Raw genomic sequence first — 18,537 nt, forward strand, 5'->3', positions numbered from 1 at the left:
CCAGGTAATTTTTGACTGGTGTGCTGGTGATATCAGAAATATTTTTACATTAAAATAATATATAACATTCCAATAAGTGCTTGAAATATTAAAACATAACTTAGTTGATGAATTTATTGCATATTGAGTAGAAAAATGCAGAAAAGGCATTAAACAAACTAATTCGCATTCAATGTTGTTTATCAGAGGATTAAAATTAAGTCTCTCAGCATTACCAAAAATGACGTGACAGAAGTCTTTTCTGACGTGTCAAACTGGAAACGAGCACCAACCACTTCCTCTTACACTGGGAGGATAAATATCATGAGACACAGATGTTTCAACTTCAGACTAAACTCATCACTTGAACTAACATCAACTAAAAACAGGACAGCAACAGGACAGAATACTGAAAAATGAACGCTTCCAGCTGATGATCAATCACAAATTGAAGGAAAAGACGTAAAAGTAAACGCAATGTAACTTCAAAACAGATTTCTACTAAAAGACGGCTCACACTGGATTTTTTTTTTTTTTTGGTAATGATTTGCCTAGTGTCTTTTCAGCTTTACTAAGAGTGAAAATGGCATCCTATTCAGAGGACGATCTCTCCTGCTCTGTCTGCCATGACATCTTTAAGGATCCTGTAGTCCTGACATGCAGCCACAGCTTCTGTAAAGACTGTCTGAAGCACTGGTGGAGAGAGAAACAAATACAGGAGTGTCCTCTTTGTAAGAGGAGATCGTCAAGGAGTGATCCACCTCGTAACCTGGTATTAAAGAACCTTTGTGAGGCCTTGCCACTGCAGAGAGATCAGAGATCTCCAGCAGGGCCTGAGCCTCTCTGCAGTCTGCACTCTGAGAAACTCAAACTCTTCTGTCGGGACCATCAGCAGCCAGTGTGTCTCGTCTGTCTGCATTCAGAAACACACAACAACCACAAATTCAGACCAATCAATGAAGCTGCAAAGGATCATAAAGAAGAGCTCCAGAAATCCCTGAAGCCCTTACAGGAGAAGCTGAAGCTCTTTAAAGAAGTTAAAGGAAACTCTGATCAAACAGCAGAATACATTAAGGTCCAGGCCAGAGACACAGAGAGGCAGATTAAGGAGCAGTTTAAGAAGCTTCACCAGTTTCTACAAGAGGTAGAGGAGGCCAGGATCTCTGCTGTGAGGAAGGAAGAAAAGCATAAGAGTCAAATGATGAAGAAAAAGATTGAGACTCTGAACAGAGCGATAGCAGCTCTTTCAGACACAGTCAGAGTCACAGAGGAGAAGCTGAAAGCTGAAGACGTCTCATTCCTGCAGAACTACAAGGCTGCAGTGCAAGGAGTTCAGCAGCGCCCCCTGCTGGATGATCCTGAGCTTCTCTCAGGAGCTCTGATAGACGTGGCCGAACACCTGGGCAACCTGACATTCAACATCTTGTATGACATGAAGGTGAAGAAGATGGTGTCCTACACTCCTGTGATTCTAGATCCAAACACTGCTCATCCAGACCTCATCCTGTCTGAAGATCTGACCAGTGTGAGATGTGGAGAGAGACAAAAACTTCCTGAAAATCCAGAGAGGAACAAAGGTATCATTGTACAGGGCTCTCGAGGCTTTAAATCAGGCACCCACAGCTGGGATGTTGAGGTTGGAGACAATGCAGACTGGATCCTCCGTGTTGTAAATGAGTTTGGAATTTTTTGGGGGATTGCTTTTTGTGGTGGTGAATACAGAGTTGTATCTCGACCAGATCAAAAAGTTGTTCTCCAAGTGAAGAAGAAGCTGCAGAGGATCAGAGTTCAGCTGGACTTCGATGGAGGAAAACTGTCATTCTCTGATCCTGATGCTGAAGGAGACATACACACCGTCACAGAGACTTTAACTGGGACATGGTTTCCATTCATTGGTAGTAGGGATGAACTGCCAATTAAGATTTTACTAGAGGATGATGATGATGATGATGATGATGATGATGATGATGATGATGATGATGATGATGACAGTAATTGTGAAGATGATGATGATTCAGAAACCAATGATTATGACGATGATGATGATGATGATGATGATGATGATGATGATGATGATGATGATGATGATGATGATGATGATTAGGCAGCGTAAAACAGCAGCCATCAGTTTCTTACAGGGATGTGTAATCAAATATAATTACATTTTTATTCCTCTCCATATAAATTAATGAAACAGAATTATTGAAACAGGCTGATAACAGAAATATCTACATGTTTAAAAAGTACCATCAATTTAAATCTGCTCTGTCAGTCATGTTGTCACAGTGAGAGTTTCTTTACTCAGCTACAGATTTCATTTTGGGTTTAGAGTTTATGTAATATTAGTGAAATCATTGTCAAGTCAAGTCATTGTAATTAACTCTGGATATGAAAATCAACAAAATAATCTAAATGTAAACCTCAAAATACTTTCAACTTTATAATCCACTGACTGTAATTTTGGCAGCTTTGCCTTCATATCTGATGACTAAGAGATTCTACTGAGCACGTGCAACAACTGACTGACTGAATTTAATGTTTGGGTGGAATGTCAGAATAATTATAACACTGATTTAAACTTGAGTCTCACATGTACAAGATTTATTTCATGAACTTGTTTTAATTCAGAAAGAGTAATGTCAAAAGATAGAAAGAAAGAATACAGATTAAAAATATACTTTTTTAAAGGTAATTCAATCAATGAAATACTGCAGTCATCAGTGCTGTACCTTGAATTTCCCTACTGCTGCATTGAGCATTTCATTTTTAATACTGTCTGGACCACATGCTTTCCTTGGCTGGAGAGATTTCGTCTGTGTGGTCAATTCTTTCCAATTGAGAGAAATGAACGAAGATTTGGCTGTTTTTAATTATTTCTTATAATGTTTGTAGCTTTTCTTTTTTATAATACATTGATCTGAATTAATTAGATTTATTGGTATTTCTGCGTACAGCTTTTCAAAATGTGCTCTCCAGATGTTACTGTTTTGGACGGGGAATGCTTGTGGTTGCTTTGTGTTGAAGTTGTTCCACATATCCAAGAATTGATTTTGATTAAAAGTGTTCTCAATATCTTCATGTGGGCATCATTTTTTCCATTCTTAGTTATACGTAATAATGTAAATTCATCGCTGTTATTCTCAGGTCTTTTTCTGATGGTCTTGCATTCTCGATCAAACTATTTGTCAGCATTTTGCCTTTAAAGAGACTTCTGTTTTTGTTTTATAAGGTCAACTTTAACAGCTGACTATGTGTATGTATGTGTGTGTGTGTGTGTGTGTGTGTGTGTGTGTGTGTGTGTGTGTGTGTGTGTGTGTGTGTGTGTGTGTGTGTGTGTGTGTGTGTGTGTGTGTGACTGCAGACAGAGGGACTATGATTTGAACTACATCAGTTACAGAAGTTTCCAAAACCACAAAGGCTCAATCAATGCCGTTTTCTTTTCCTTTTTAGGTCAACATGAAGAACTTATTGGGATTCAGACTGTACAACAGTATTATTAATATTATTAATATAGATTAATCCATCAGACGATTGATTGGCAACTTATTTGATAATTGAATAATTGTTTTATTCATTTTGCATATTCACTTTTGACTTCTATTTCATATATGATAGTAAACTATATAGTATATAGTATATAAAATGGTCGATCAAGAAAATAACCAGCAGATCAATCGAAAAATAATAAGTAGTGGCAGCCCTAGTGTTAGTGTATTGGAGCTATAGCGATGATGACTGAGTAACTGTTAATGTGATTCTTCCTGAAAAATTGAAACAGCTTCTTTTTATTGCACTGGATCCCTTAACGTACATGGCTGGTGATTTTCTATATTTTTATTATTACAAATCTCACATACAGAGCCAAACCAACAATTAATCCATTCTTCGTATAAGTATTGTGTGTTTAATCAAAGCTTGATTTCCTGTATCTTATTCATCTGTGTTGTACACCTCTATTGTTTTCCAAAGAGTATTCCTTTCCAAGAACTAGTAGTCTTTATACGGCAGACACCACTGTACATGTGCAGGAACCAACATATTCTCCAAATTATAATACCACATAGATTACTTGTACCATTGGACAACATTGTACGACCCATTGAAGCGTAAGATGCCGATTAATGCACAAAGACTACTTGGTTAGGGTCTGTTGGAAACAGGAAGAAAACTGGGGTCTCTTGCAAGTAAGTCCACTTTTTGCCATCTAAACTCAAGCAATCTAACTTGACTCTAACCTGCCTCCTCCTTATGAGGAAGTGAATTTATGTTGACCTCATCTGAACTGAATCACTTCCCCAGGTCAACATCGTTATGTTAGCAAAATAACTGTTGATCAAACAAAACCATGGGTCTTTTTGGCGACTGAACTCGTGACCTGTAGTGTTGTTTTTCTTGTAAGGACAGGCTTGTTGGGCTACATATCACAACCTTGTGAGCTTGTACTTAAGTTCTTTGAGAAATTTACAGTGTACTTGCAGCTGGTGTGCATGTAGTGTAACTATTCACACCACAGTTTACAACTGTCCTAACTAGGACTGGGTATCGGTACTCCATACCTTTAAGGTATCGACCGAAATAAATCGATACTAACCCACTGCCCCAGCTGCTACATCCCATCTGTGGTGGCATTTTATGCAATTTAATGCTTCTATCCACATGATGGGTATCGAATGAAGTACTCAATTGGTATCGGTGTCACTTTAAGGGTACTTGGATTGGTAATTGTATCGTAATTTTTAAAATGATACCCAGCCCAAGTCATAACTCAAGATGACTAAAGGAGCCAGCTATCATCTGGCTTATTTTTGACAGTGAGCACATTGTACATGTTGTAACAAATTGACAAAAATTGGACTTAACCAAATTAATTGACAGTGAAATAAGAAATAGAAGCTCAAACTATAGACTGATTTGTTGTTGTTAATCAGAAACTGATCATGTTATAACTGTTATCTTCATATGAGAGCAGCCATTTTAAACTCTTTATGTAGAAGATCTGGTTGAAATGGAAAGAAATGTAGTAACACTGACCTTTTTCCATTGGTGCTGCAGGCTTTAGACATGCCGTTTGTTGTTAATAGTTTCTTATTATAAAAACTAAATTATTATTATTATTAAAAAGTGATTTTGTCTCAGCAGCTGGTAGGTTTCTTATCAAATTTCACTAAGAATATATACAGGTCATTTTTGACTTTGTTGTGCATTTATGGGGTGGTAATATCAAAAATATTTTTTATTTAAAATCATATAAAATTGGAGTGCCTTGGTAGTCAAGTGGTTAATGTGCATAATGGCAGGTCATTCCCCTCTCTCTCCTTGTTTTCTGTTGGCCTCTATGTCAGCTACTTTCAAATAAAGGAAAGAATGCCGAAATAATTAAAAAACAAAAAAATGACAGTCCAATAAATGTTTATAATATGAAGTACTTGAGGAATTTATTACATATTCAGTAATAAAATGCTGTAAAGACATTAAACATAATCATTCGCTTGAGTCACTTTAGTTCAATGTTGTTTATCCCAGGATTAAAATCTCAGCAGTCTCAGCAGAAATTTCTCAACATGATTAAAAATCTGCATAACAGAGGTCAGCCTTTTTTCTGACTTGACAAACTGGAAACAACCACTTCCTCTTACACCGGGAGAATAAATATCCTGAGAAACAGACGATAAGATTCACTTGCAGACTAAACTCATGACAACTAACAACAGGACAGCTACACGACAGACTATTGAAAAACAGGAGCTTCCAGACACATTTAAGGAAAAACACAGAACAAAGTAAACGAAACGTAACTTCAAGACACATTTCTACAAGAGGACGTCAATCACACTGGATTTTTTTTTATTGTTTTAAAGTGAAAATGGCACACTATTTGGAGGACGATCTCTCCTGTCCTATCTGTCATGACATCTTTAAGGATCCTGTAGTCCTGACATGCAGCCACAGCTTCTGTAACGACTGTCTGAAGCACTGGTGGAGAGAGAAACAAACACAGGAGTGTCCTCTTTGTAAGAGGAGATATCCAAGGAGGGATCCACCTCGTAACTTGGCATTAAAGAACGTGTGTGAGGCCTTGCCACTGCAGAGAGATCGCAGATCTTCAGCAGGGTCTGAGCCTCTCTGCAGTCTGCACTCTGAGAAACTCAAACTCTTCTGTCTGGACCATCAGCAGCCAGTTTGTATTGTCTGCAAAGAGTCAAAAACACACAAAGACCACAGATTCACACCAATTGATGAAGCTGCACAGGATCACAAAGACGAGCTCCAGAAATCCCTGAAGCCCTTACATGAGATACTGATGATCTTTAAAGAAGTTAAAGGAAACTGTGATCAAACAGCAGAATACATTAAGGTCCAGGCCAAAGACACAGAGAGGCAGATTAAGGAGCAGTTTAAGAAGCTTCGCCAGTTCATGAAAGAGGAAGAGGAGGCCAGGATCACTGCTCTGAGGAGGGAAGAAAAGCATAAGAGTAAGATGATGAAGGAGAAAATTGAGGGTCTGAGCAGAGAGATAGCAGCTCTTTCAGACACAATCAGAGTCACAGAGGAGAAGCTAAAAGCTGAAGACGTATCATTCCTGCAGAACTACAAGGTTGCAGTGGAAAGAGTCCAGCAGCACCTCCTGCTGGATGATCCAGAGCTGGTCTCAGGAGCTCTGATAGATGTGGCCAAACACCTGGGCAACCTGGCCTTCAACATCTGGTACAAAGTGGAGGAGATAGTCTCCGACACTCCTGTGATTCTGGATCCAAACACCGCTCATCCAGACCTAATCCTGTCTGAAGATCTGACCAGTGTGAGATGTGGAGAGAGACAAAAACTTCCTGAAAATCCAGAGAGGAACAAAAGTGTCATTGTACAGGGCTCTGAAGGCTTTAAATCAGGCACCCACAGCTGGGATGTTGAGGTTGGAGACAATGCAGACTGGATCCTTGGTGTTGTAAATGAGTTTGGAATTTGGGGGATTGTTTTTTGTGGTGGTGAATACAGAGTTGTATCGCCAGACAAAAACGTTGTTCTCCAAGTGAAGAAGAAACTGCAGAGGATCAGAGTTCAGCTGGACTTCGACGGGAGAAAACTGTCATTCTCTGATCTTGACGCTGAAGGAGACATGTACACCTTTACAGAGACTTTCACTGGGAAGTTGTTTCCACTCATTGGTAGTAGGGATAAACTGCCAATTAAGATTTTACCAGAGGAGGGGGAGGATGATGATAATGATGATGGTGGTGACAAAGGCAGTGATAGTGAAGATGATGCTAGTGATGATTCGGAAACCAATTATTATGATGACGATGATGATGATGATGATGATGATGATGATTAGGCAGTGTACACCAGCAGCCATCAGTTTCTTACAGGGATGTTTAATCAAATATAATTACATTTTTATTAGTCTCTGAATGAATGTATGAAACCGAATTATTGAAACAGGCTGATAACAGAAATATCTATATGTTTAAAAAGTACCATCAGTTTAAATCTGCTCTGTCAGTCATGTTGTCACAATGAGAGTTTATTTACTCAGCTACAGATTTCTCAATTACAGATGTAATATTAAGTCAAGTCATTGTTATTAACCCCAGATATGAAAATAATAATAATAATAATAATAATAACTTCGATTTATATAGCGCCTTTCAAGATACCCAAGGTCGCTTTACAAGAGTGGGAGTAGGGGGGTAAGGGCAGGGTGGGGGTTTAGGGAGGGTAGGCAAGAGAGAAGAGGTGTGTTTTGAGGTAAAATCAACTAAACAATCTAAATGTGAATCTCAAAATACTTTTGATGAATTTTTGCAGTGTTGTGCTTATTTCGACCAACTGTTCGATAAATTTAATCCACTGACTGTAATTTCAGCAGTTTCAGATTTTAATGAACATGTGCAAAAATGTCCTGACTGCATTTAATGTTTCAGTCAAATGTCAGAATAATTACAACACTGATTTAAACTCGAGTCTCACAAGTACAAGATTTATTTCATGATTTTGTTTTTATTCAATGAGAGTAATCTTTGTAATTATATACTTTTATCACAGAGCCTTTCCTGATTTTTATCATGTGTGTATTTCGGTTGTTTTAATTTCCTTTAAATTCTCTCTTGTTTTATCTTAAACTTAAGTTGTTTTATTGTTTAAAAAAAAAAGATTTTATGAATTTTCTGGTTTACTTTTACTGCCCTCATGAAGCAATTTTAACATTGATTTTCAAAATCCAATCTATGAATAAAGATAATTACTGTTATTAATGGAGCGTCACTCACTTTGAATTTTTTTTTTACCAAACTGTCATTGATCAGGTTTGATGTCAGATCCTCTTTCATGTGTTGTATTGACTATATACAGTACTGTATGTAAAGGAACATCACACCAATCATAACCAGTGACATTTCCAGCACTGTGTGAAGTTTTTGCAGTATCTGACATGACAGCTGAGTTTTTTCAGCTTTTTATTCTGTGATATAAACAATAATAATAATAATAATAATAATAATAATAATAATAATAATAATAATAATAATAATAATAATAATAATAATGATAATCTCAGTTGCCTGGAAGATTATAAAACTTATGGGAGAGCACTGAGAGAAGATTCAAGGATTATTATTCTTTTTTTCAAGTCTGTCTTTAAACAACAGTCAGGTGCCCAAATGAACGCTGAAATAGGTTTTTCATGCTGTAGTCATTCCTCGTGTTCATCTGAAGCTAAAACGAAGCGTCATCATACAGATGTCAATAAAGTAGATATCTTTAATCTTTACAGTCTTATTAGTGCCCATCCTCTTTTTATTAGTATACTGCCACTGCAGTTCAACAAGGAAACAGTAAGTGGGAAGAAGAACTTTTTTCAATTTTACAATTTTATTAATGCCAAATTTTCTTTAAATGCTGCAGAGAGATTTGTATGAGTTTTCTGAATATAGATCAAAAACACTAACACAGACATGATGGCTGACTTAATAATAATAATAATAATAATAATTAGTATTAGTATTATAATAATTATAATATTATAATGCAAGTAATTGTAATGCATCTATTAAAAAGGCAAAACGTGTGTGTTTAGCTGATGGATGTGAACAAAAAACCAAAGTTCGTTAAATTAAACCAACATCATGTATAGTTCAGCGCAGAGGAGAGCATTTACATGAAATGATGTGACAAAAGGAAACCTCAGTTGTCGGGAGGATTGTGAAACTTACGTATCATTTCTTATTATTATCGTTAACCTTTACATTACCTCAAAAGACCATTGAGGAGAAATCCTCATTTACAATTGTGTCGAGACACATTAACAGCAACACATCAACACACAAAACAATGATAGGTAAAATAAGACAAAATTCAAATTAAAATAAAATAATAGGACAAATAAAATAATATAAAATACAACAATTAATAAATACAGTTAAACAATTAAGAGACAGTGAAGTTAAAAAACTGTTACAATCAAATAAAACAAGGTCTGAGATCTAAGGTATTTTGCAGATTGTTCCATGTGTAAGGTGCATCATAAAAGAGAGAAGCATTTTTCCTATTTCGTTTCTGACTAATAGAATATAGAGCAACAACCAATTCTGTGATCGAGTACCAACATCATGTGACTTCAGGGTTAACAAAGATGAACTGTAACTGTAACAAAGCTTTATACATGAATAAAAGCCAATGCTGATCTCTCCTGACAGCCAGGGAAGGCCAGCCAACTTTTTGATAGAGAGTACAGTGATGGGTACTGTAAGGTTCATTGGTTATTAACCTTAGGGCTGAGTGGTACACAGCATCCAGTGAATTCAATGTAGAAACAGCTGCTCTTCCATAAACAAGATCCCCATAATCCAAAACAGATAATAATAGTGCTTCAGTATTTTTTTTCTCTGGTTAATGGGGAAGCAATTTTTATTTCTACACAGAAAGCCGAGTATTCTGAGTGTGTTAATGTGATGCTTAAAATTTAGATTATATTTGTTGGAATCTGAGCTATCCTTTACTTGCAAATCTTACACTATGTGTGAGCTCAGTCCGTGTGTTCGTTTAAGGAAGACAAGTAGGGAAGATATTCGGTCTCAATGCGCTATTTTATTTAGCAGTGAATCAATGAAGCATATACAGAGCTCCGGGTCAATTTACTCTCCCTGACGTCAACAGCATCTCTGTCAGCGTTCGTAAATTTCTGACTCCTATCTCTTTCCCTGACCCTCTTAAATACAAAAACAGAATGCAAATTGAAATGTGAGTTGTGCCGTCTCCCGCTGCGCCGTAGGTCTGGCTTCATCCTTCATCTTCTGACTCCAGGATCTGTGACCTCCCTGTGAAAATCCCTTACAGGTGTGGTAAGGTTTGATTCCCGTGTTGACCCCTACAGAATCTCCAGAAATTCTGCGGGGGGTCTTTCAAGGGTTCGTTCCATTTGTCCAACAAAAGGTTAAAAGTTACCCATACAAACAAATCCATATGTTTTCTGACCCTGTTGTTACCAGCTGATCAACAGATGGAGGCTCAGGACTATGTTAATACAGTCACCCCCTTCCAATCACACCTCCGTGTGATACTGGTTCCCATGCTTTTCACATGTCTTGGGTGTATTCCTCTCCTTATGACACACATCATGTTTTCACTGTTATACATTGTACCACATTTAACCATTGAAACAAACAATACAGTACTAAATCACATTATCTGATATTTTAGCATTTGACAAGTTATAGCATATATCTACATTGTCCAGCCAGATGCCAAGATTACTGTATTGTGGCACTTTCTCTATACTTGTGCCATTAGTGGAAATAATTTCACAGGATTCTGTGTGAGCATTCTTAGTAAACAGCATCCATTGAAGTTGGAGTTAATCAAATGAGGATTTCAGACATTCAGTGGCTGACTGGCTGAGTGGTTGAAGTACAATATACAACTGTGTCATCTGCATAAAGGTGCATAAAGGTTTAAAACTGGAAATCACTGTGAAAACGTTCAAGGGTTCACAGTTTTTCAAGTCTGACTTAAAACAAAAGTCAGGCGGCCAAATGAACATTAAAATATGTTTTTATTGCTGTAATCATTTCTTGTGTTTATCTGAAGCTCGTATAAAACGTCAGCGTCCAGATAAGTTAACTAAGTAGATATCTTTCCAAATATATAGTTCCAAAGTCCCTCTTTTTATTACTATACTGCCAACAGCGCAACACAAAGAGGGAATTTGATGTTAAAATTATTAAATCTGTCATGATTGCAAACAGCCATGTTAACACTGTTAATAAGGAAAAAAACACAAAAGGCTACAGTATTTTCAAGTGATGATGTTTTCAAACAACAGGTCAAACTATCTCAGTAAATATTCTATTGTACAATAATTCTACAAAGAATACAATGAAACTAACGTGGCATATTTTGATACGTCAGACTTGTAGGTGAAATTGAGACCTTGACGAAAGTGGTTCATAATTAATAGTATGTTAACAAATTAAAAGGTTTCCATCAAATTACATTAAGAATACATACAGTTCATTTTTGACCCATGTTGTGCATTTAAGTGGTAGTGATACATTTATTTTAAATTTAAAGATAATATGAAGTAACATTCAAATAATTGTTTGTGATATGAAAAATAACTTAGTTGAGGAATGTATTACATAATGATTAATAAAATGTATAACATGCAAATATATTAAATAAAATCATTCACTTGGGTCACTTTAGATCTGTGTTGTGTGTCAGAGGATTTCAATTAAACTTATATGGAGTTTATCTAAGTTATGAGCTGAACATTAACAAAACTGTGTGACAGAGGTCAGTGCCAACCACTTCCTCTTACAGTGGGAGGAGAAATATCCTGAGAGACAGATGATACGTTTCACTGTCAGACCAGCTGACGCACGTTTAAGGAAAAACATGTAACAAAGAAAACGTGACTTCAAGAGACATTTCAACAAGAAGACGTCAATCACACTGGATTTTCTTACTTGAGTGTTTTGTCTGATGGGTTTTCAGCTTTACTCAGAGTGAAAATGTGTTCCCACTCAGAGGATGATCTCTCCTGCTCTGTCTGTCATGACATCTTTAAGGATCCTGTAGTTCTGACATGCAGCCACAGCTTCTGTAACGACTGTCTGAAGAACTGGTGGAGAGAGAAAAAAACACAGAAGTGTCCTCTTTGTAATAGGAGATCATCAAGGAGGGATCCACCTCGTAACTTGGCATTAAAGAACCTTTGTGAGGCTTTGCCACTGCAGAGAGATCAGAGATCTTCAGCAGGGTCTGAGCCTCTCTGCAGTGAGCACTCTGAGAAATTCAAACTCTTCTGTCTGGACCATCAGCAGCCAGTTTGTGTCGTCTGCAGAGATTCAAAAACACACAACAACCACAAATTCAGACCCATCAATGAAGCTGCACAGGATTACCGAGAAGAGCTCCAGAAATCCCTGAAGCCCTTACAGGACAAACTGAAGGTCTTTGAAGAAGTTAAAGGAAACTGTGATCAAACAGCAGAATACATTGAGGTCCAGGCCAGAGACACAGAGAAGGAGATTAAGGAGCAGTTTAAAACATTGCACCAGTTTCTACAAGAGGAAGAGGAGGCCAGGATCTCTGCTCTGAGGAATGAAAAGGAGAAGAAGCGTCAGGTGATGAGGGAGAAGACTGAGGGTCTGAGCAGAGAGATAGCAGTTCTTTCAGACACAATCAGAGCCACAGAGGAGGAACTGAGAGCTGAAGACATCTCATTCCTGCAGAACTACAAGGCTGCTGTAGAAAGAGTTCAGCAGCGCTCCCTGCTGGATGATCCAGAGCTGGTCTCAGGAGCTCTGATAAACGTGGCCAAACACCTGGGAAACCTGATCTTCAACATCTGCAACAAGGTGAGGAAAATTGTCTCATTCACTCCTGTGATTCTGGATCCAAACACTGCTCATCCAGAACTCATCCTGTCTGAAGATCTGACCAGTGTGAGACGTGGAGAGAGACAGAAACTTCCTGAAAATCCAGAGAGGTTTCATGACCAGCCCTTTGTCTTGGGCTCTAGGGGCTTTAAATCAGGCTGGAATGTTGAGGTTGGAGACAATGCAGACTGGTTCATAGGTGTGATAACTGAGTTTAGAGTTTGGATGGTCCGTTTTTATGATGGTGAATACAAAGCAATCTCTGGATCAGATAAAGATGTTGTTCTCCCAGTGAAGAAGAAGCTCCAGAGGATCAAAGTTCAACTGGACTACGGTGGAGAACTGTCATTCTCTGATCCTGATACTAACACACACATACACACCTTCACAGGGATTTTTACCGACAAGTTGTTTCCACTCATTGGTAATAGTGATGAACTGCCAATTAGGATTTTACCACGGATGTTGTAGGATGAGGATGATGATGATTATGATATGATAACGCTTACAACAACAATGATGATTAGGGGCAGCATGTGGCAGAAAGTGCAGCCTAGCTTTTTCCTCCTCAGAAGGAAGGGGAGGGAGTAGAGGGCAATTAGGAACACCTGAGAGCTGGGAGAAGGGTAATCACAGAGACAAAGACAGCATGGAGGAGATGGAGCAACCCCAGAGTGTGTGCAAGGACAGGCGGTTGTCTTTTTGTGCAGCGCTTGCAGCTGTAACCTGCCTGGGTTTGGATCCTTCAGATAAGTGGTTATCTCTGCCCGTCGCTCTTCAGGCTTCATCTCTCTTCTTCATCATCTTCAACTTATCCCCCTCCAGCTTTCTCCTGTCTGGATCCCAACTTTTGAGCAGCCATCAATTTCTTACAGAGATGTGTAATCAAATATAATTACGTTTTTATTTGCCTCTTTATGAATTAATGAAACAGAATTACTGTAACAGGCTGATAACAGAAATATCTACATGTTTAAAAAGTATCAGTTTAAATCTGCTCCGTCAGTCATGTTGTCACAGTCACAGAGTTTCTTTACTCAGGTACAGATTTCATTTTGGGTTTAGTGTTTATATAATATTAGTGAAATCATTGTCAAATCAAGTCATGGTAATTAGTTCTGAATAAGAAAGCTTTGCCTTCATATTTGCTGACTAAGAGATTCTACTGAGCACGTGCAAAACCTGACTAAAGGCGCTTTTCCACTACACAGTTCCAGCACGACTCGACTCGACTCGACTCGACTCCGGTTTTTTTGCGTTTCCACTAGGGAAAGTACCTGGTACCTGGTTCTTTTTTAGTACCTGCTCTGGTGAGGTTCCAAGCGAGCCGAGCCGGTACTAAATGTGACGTCAACCGACTGCCGGCCACTGATTGGTAAGAGAGTCACTGGAAGCATCATGAGCCGTCCCACACAAGATTCAAACCCGGCATTTTTAAATACTGGCAACAGCGTAACAAACATAGTTACATCCATACGGCTCAATTTTCTTACTTGTGTGTGACAGAAAGCCTCATACAGCAGCAAGTACACCACGGCCTCAATGTCCTCCATTGTTTATGTGTTTTGTGTCGCGTATAAAACAAAGTCACGGCAGTTTCACGGAGCCGTGCTATGACGACCCCGCCCACGTTGAGTAGGTACTTTTTTGTAATGGAAGAGGTCGTTCCTGGAACCGTAACGAGTCGAGTCGAGTCGAGTCGTGCTGGAACTGTGTAGTGGAAAAGCGCCATAACTGCATTTAATGTTTGGGTGAAATGTCAAAATAATTACAACACTCATTTAAACTCGAGTCTCAAATGTACAAGATTTATTTCATGAACTTGTTTTTATTCAGTGAGAGAAATCTTTGTGATATGTACTTTTATCACACAACCTTTTCTGATTTTACTGTTTGTTTTCTCTCAACTGCCTGAAACTTTTGTTTTAATTTCCTTTTAAACTCTCTCTTGTATTATCATAACCAGGGACATTTCCAGCGCTGTGTGGAGTCTTTGCAGTATCTGTCTGTGTCTGTGTGCAGCTGAATGTTATTCAAAGCTGTTTAGTTTAGTTCTTTAAGTGCTGCAGAGAGATTTGTGCACACATTTTCTGATGATGATAATAATAAAATAAACTATATGGTTGTAAATTGTAAAATATCCTGCGTTCATTAAACAGGCAGAAAGGTTGTGTTTGACTGATGGATGCGAACAGAAAACCTAATAAGGAAGCTCATTAAATTAAACTAACACCAGGTTTCCAGCCCAGAGGAGAGCATTTAAGTGAACTGGTGTGACAAAAGAAAATCTCAGTCATCTGGGTGATTGTGAAACATATTTAAAACTGGAAAGCACTGAGAGAACGTTCAAGTGTTCAGTTTTTTAAGTCTGTGTTAAAACAACAGTCAGGTGCCTAAATGAACATTGACAGAGGTTTGTCTTGCTGTAATCATTCCTTCTGATTATCTGTAATTAATATGAAGCATCAGCTTCATATTAGATATAAGATAAGTCAACCAAGTAGATATCTTTCAGTGTTACAGTCTTATTAGTGCCAAAGTCACTCTTTTTATTACTCTACTGCCACTGCAGCTCAGTAAGGAAACCCAAAGAGGGAATTTGATGTTAAAATGATTAAATCTGTTGCGAGCAGCCACGTCAACACTGTCAATGAGGAACAAAATATTTTCAAGTGATGATATTTTCAAACAACTGTATTCTACGTTGGTTATATTTCTACCTCTCATTCATTTTAACAGGTCAACAGGTTTCTACTAAGAGTGTTAGACACAGTCTCTCTTTACCAGCTAAAACACAACAGGTCAAACTATCTCAATAATTATTTCAAATATTCTATTGTACAATAATTCTACAAAAAATACAATAAAACTAACACCTGCCACATAGTTGTGATACGTCAGTCTTGTAGATAGTTGAAATTGTGACCTTGACAGGAGTGGTTTGTAATTACAACTATGTAAAGAAATTAAAATGTTTCCATCAAATTTCATTAAGAATACATACAGGTCATTTTTGACCCACGTTGTGCATTTATGGGGTAGTGATATATTTATTTTAACTAATGTATAGAACTACATTTAAATAAGTGTTTTTGATATGAAAAATCACTCATTTGAGGAAATGATTACATACAGATTAATAAAATGTAAAACATGCAAATATATTAAATAAAATCATTCACTTGGGTCACTTTAGATCCGTGTTGTATATCACAGAATTAAAATGAAACTTACATGGAGTTTATATAAGTTATGAGCTGAACATTAACAAAACTGTGTGACAGAGGTCAGTGCCAACCACTTCCTCTTACAGTGGGAGGAGAAATATCCAGAGCGACAGACAAGTTTTACCTTCAGACCAGCTGCTGATGATCGAACGCAAGTTTAAGGAAAAACATGTAACTTCAAGAGACATTTCTACAAGAGGACGTCAATTGGATTGGATTTTCTTATTTGAGTGTTTTGCCTGGTGTGTATTTAGCTTTACTCAGAGTGAAAATGTCTTCTAAATTGGGGGATGAGCTTGATGAAGCTGCACAGGATCATAAAGAGGAGCTCCAGAAATCTCTGAAGCACTTACAGGACAAACTGAAGCTCTTTGAAGGAGTTAAAGGAAACTGTGATCAAACAGCAAAACACATTAAGGTACAGGCCAGACACACAGAGAGGCAGATTAAGGAGCAGTTTAAGAAGCTTCACCAGTTTCTACAAGAGGAAGAGGAGGCCAGGATCTCTGCTCTGAGGGAGGAAGAGGAGCAGAAGAGTCAGATGATGAAGGGGAAGATTGAGGGTCTGAGCAAAGAGATGGCAGCTCTTTCAGACACAATCAGAGTCACAGAGGATGAACTGAGAGCTGAAAACGCCTCATTCATGCAAAACTACAAGGCTGCAGTGGAAAGAGTCCAGCAGCACCTCCTGCTGGATGATCCAGAGCTGGTCTCAGGAGCTCTGATAGATGTGGCCAAACACCTGGGCAACCTGGCCTTCAACATCTGGAACAAGATGAAGGAGATGGTCTCCTACACTCCTGTGATTCTAGATCCAAACACTGCCAACCCAGACCTCATCCTGTCTGAGGATCTGACCAGTGTGAGATGTGGAGAGAGACAGACGCTTCCTGAAAACCCAGAGAGGTTTGATGACCTTTCCTTTGTCCAGGGCTCTGAGGGCTTTAACTCAGGGACTCAAAGCTGGGATGTTGAGGTTGGAGACAATACAGTCTGGAGCCTGGGTGTGGTAGGTGACTCTGAAATTTGGGTGATTGGTTTTTGTGATGGTGAATGTAAAGCAATCTGTGGATCAGATGTAGAAGTTGTTCTCCAAATGAAAAAGAAGCTGCACAGGATCAGAGTTTATCTGGACTATGATGGAGGAAAACTGTCATTCTCTGATCCTGATACTAACAAACCCATACACACCTTCAAAGAGACTTTCACTGAGAAGTTATTTCCATGTATTTGTAGTGAGGATGTACTGCCAATTAGGATTTTACCAGTGGAGGATGATGACGACGACGATGACAACAGTGATAGTGGAGATGATGATGATTAGGCAGTGATCCAGTTTAAATCTGCTCTGTCAGTCATGTTGTCACAGTGAGAGTTTCTTTACTCAGGTACAGATTTCATTTGAGGTTTGGAGTTTATGTGATATTAGTTATTTAGGAAATTAGTTTTTCTCTATTGTTGCTGTCATTGTAATGAACTCTGAATAAGAAAATCAACTAAATAATCTAAATGTGTATCTCAAAATACTTTTGATGTATTTTTGCTGTGTTGTTTATAATCCACTGACTGTAATTTCATTAGCTTTACCTTCATATCTGCTGACAAAGAGATTCTACTGAACATGTGCAGAAATGTCCTGACTGTATTGAACGTTTCAGTCAAATGTCAGAATTGAGTGAGAGTAATCTTTGTAAGGATATATGACACTTTCATCACATAACCTTTCCTAAATTGATCATATTTGTATTTTCTTCTATTGCTTTAATTTCCTTAAATTCTCTCTCTCATTTTATCTTATACTGAAGTGTTTTCATCTGTTTTTAAAAGTATGCGATTTTATGAATTGTCTCTTACTTTTGCCCTCATGAAGCACTTTGTCAAATGGATTTTTAAATGTGCTCTATAAATAAAGATGATTACTATTATTATTAATGGACTGTCTCTCATTTTGAAGTTTTTTTTACCTCCCATTTATCAGGTTTGGTATTGTCTCAGTCTCAGATGGTTAAAAATCAGACTTACTGTATGCATCAACTTGTAGAATTGAAGTGGTCTATTGCAAGAAAACCCAAGAAATCCATTGTACACCTTATATTTATACACGTATCAGACGTCATCAGCCAGAACACAACTTTTCCTGTCGTTATTACACTGTAAGGCTTTTGCACTCAATGGTCTATCTTTCACACACAACCACAGAGCTCCACAGAGACTTATATCCAGCCTGCCAAGAGTCAGGCTGGCTTCCTGTTTCCTAGCGCCTCACCAGATATACTTCACACGAACCATCTTGTTTTTAACACTCTACCTAAAATGACCTTACAATACCATAATATCAGACCTCTGTCATGTGCTGTATTGACTATTTACAGTACAAGCAAAACGTTTATGTTTGCTTGATGGCTGTGAACAGAAAACCTGATCAGGAAACTCATTAACCTAGAAGAGCATTTGGG

The 18,537-nt window shown here is 38.0% G+C and overlaps 2 protein-coding genes across 2 annotated transcripts; both read left to right on the forward strand.

Annotated features, from left to right (window-relative positions):
- Positions 1-5,842: 5,842 nt before the first annotated feature.
- LOC133976273 (nuclear factor 7, ovary-like) lies at positions 5,843-7,309 on the forward strand. The gene has a single exon (XM_062414441.1). The coding sequence runs from the start codon at positions 5,843-5,845 to the stop codon at positions 7,307-7,309; it is 1,467 nt and encodes a 488-aa protein (XP_062270425.1).
- A 4,675-nt stretch (positions 7,310-11,984) lies between these two features.
- Positions 11,985-17,405, forward strand: LOC133976284 (E3 ubiquitin-protein ligase TRIM39-like). The gene is made up of 6 exons (XM_062414452.1): positions 11,985-12,165; positions 12,232-12,901; positions 12,998-13,053; positions 13,147-13,278; positions 16,336-16,604; positions 16,857-17,405. The coding sequence occupies exons 1-6, from the start codon at positions 11,985-11,987 to the stop codon at positions 17,403-17,405; spliced, it is 1,857 nt and encodes a 618-aa protein (XP_062270436.1).
- The last annotated feature ends 1,132 nt before the right edge of the window (positions 17,406-18,537 follow it).

Source organism: Scomber scombrus, chromosome 3 (assembly GCF_963691925.1).
Source record: "Scomber scombrus chromosome 3, fScoSco1.1, whole genome shotgun sequence".
NCBI classification, from domain to species: Eukaryota; Metazoa; Chordata; class Actinopteri; order Scombriformes; family Scombridae; genus Scomber; species Scomber scombrus.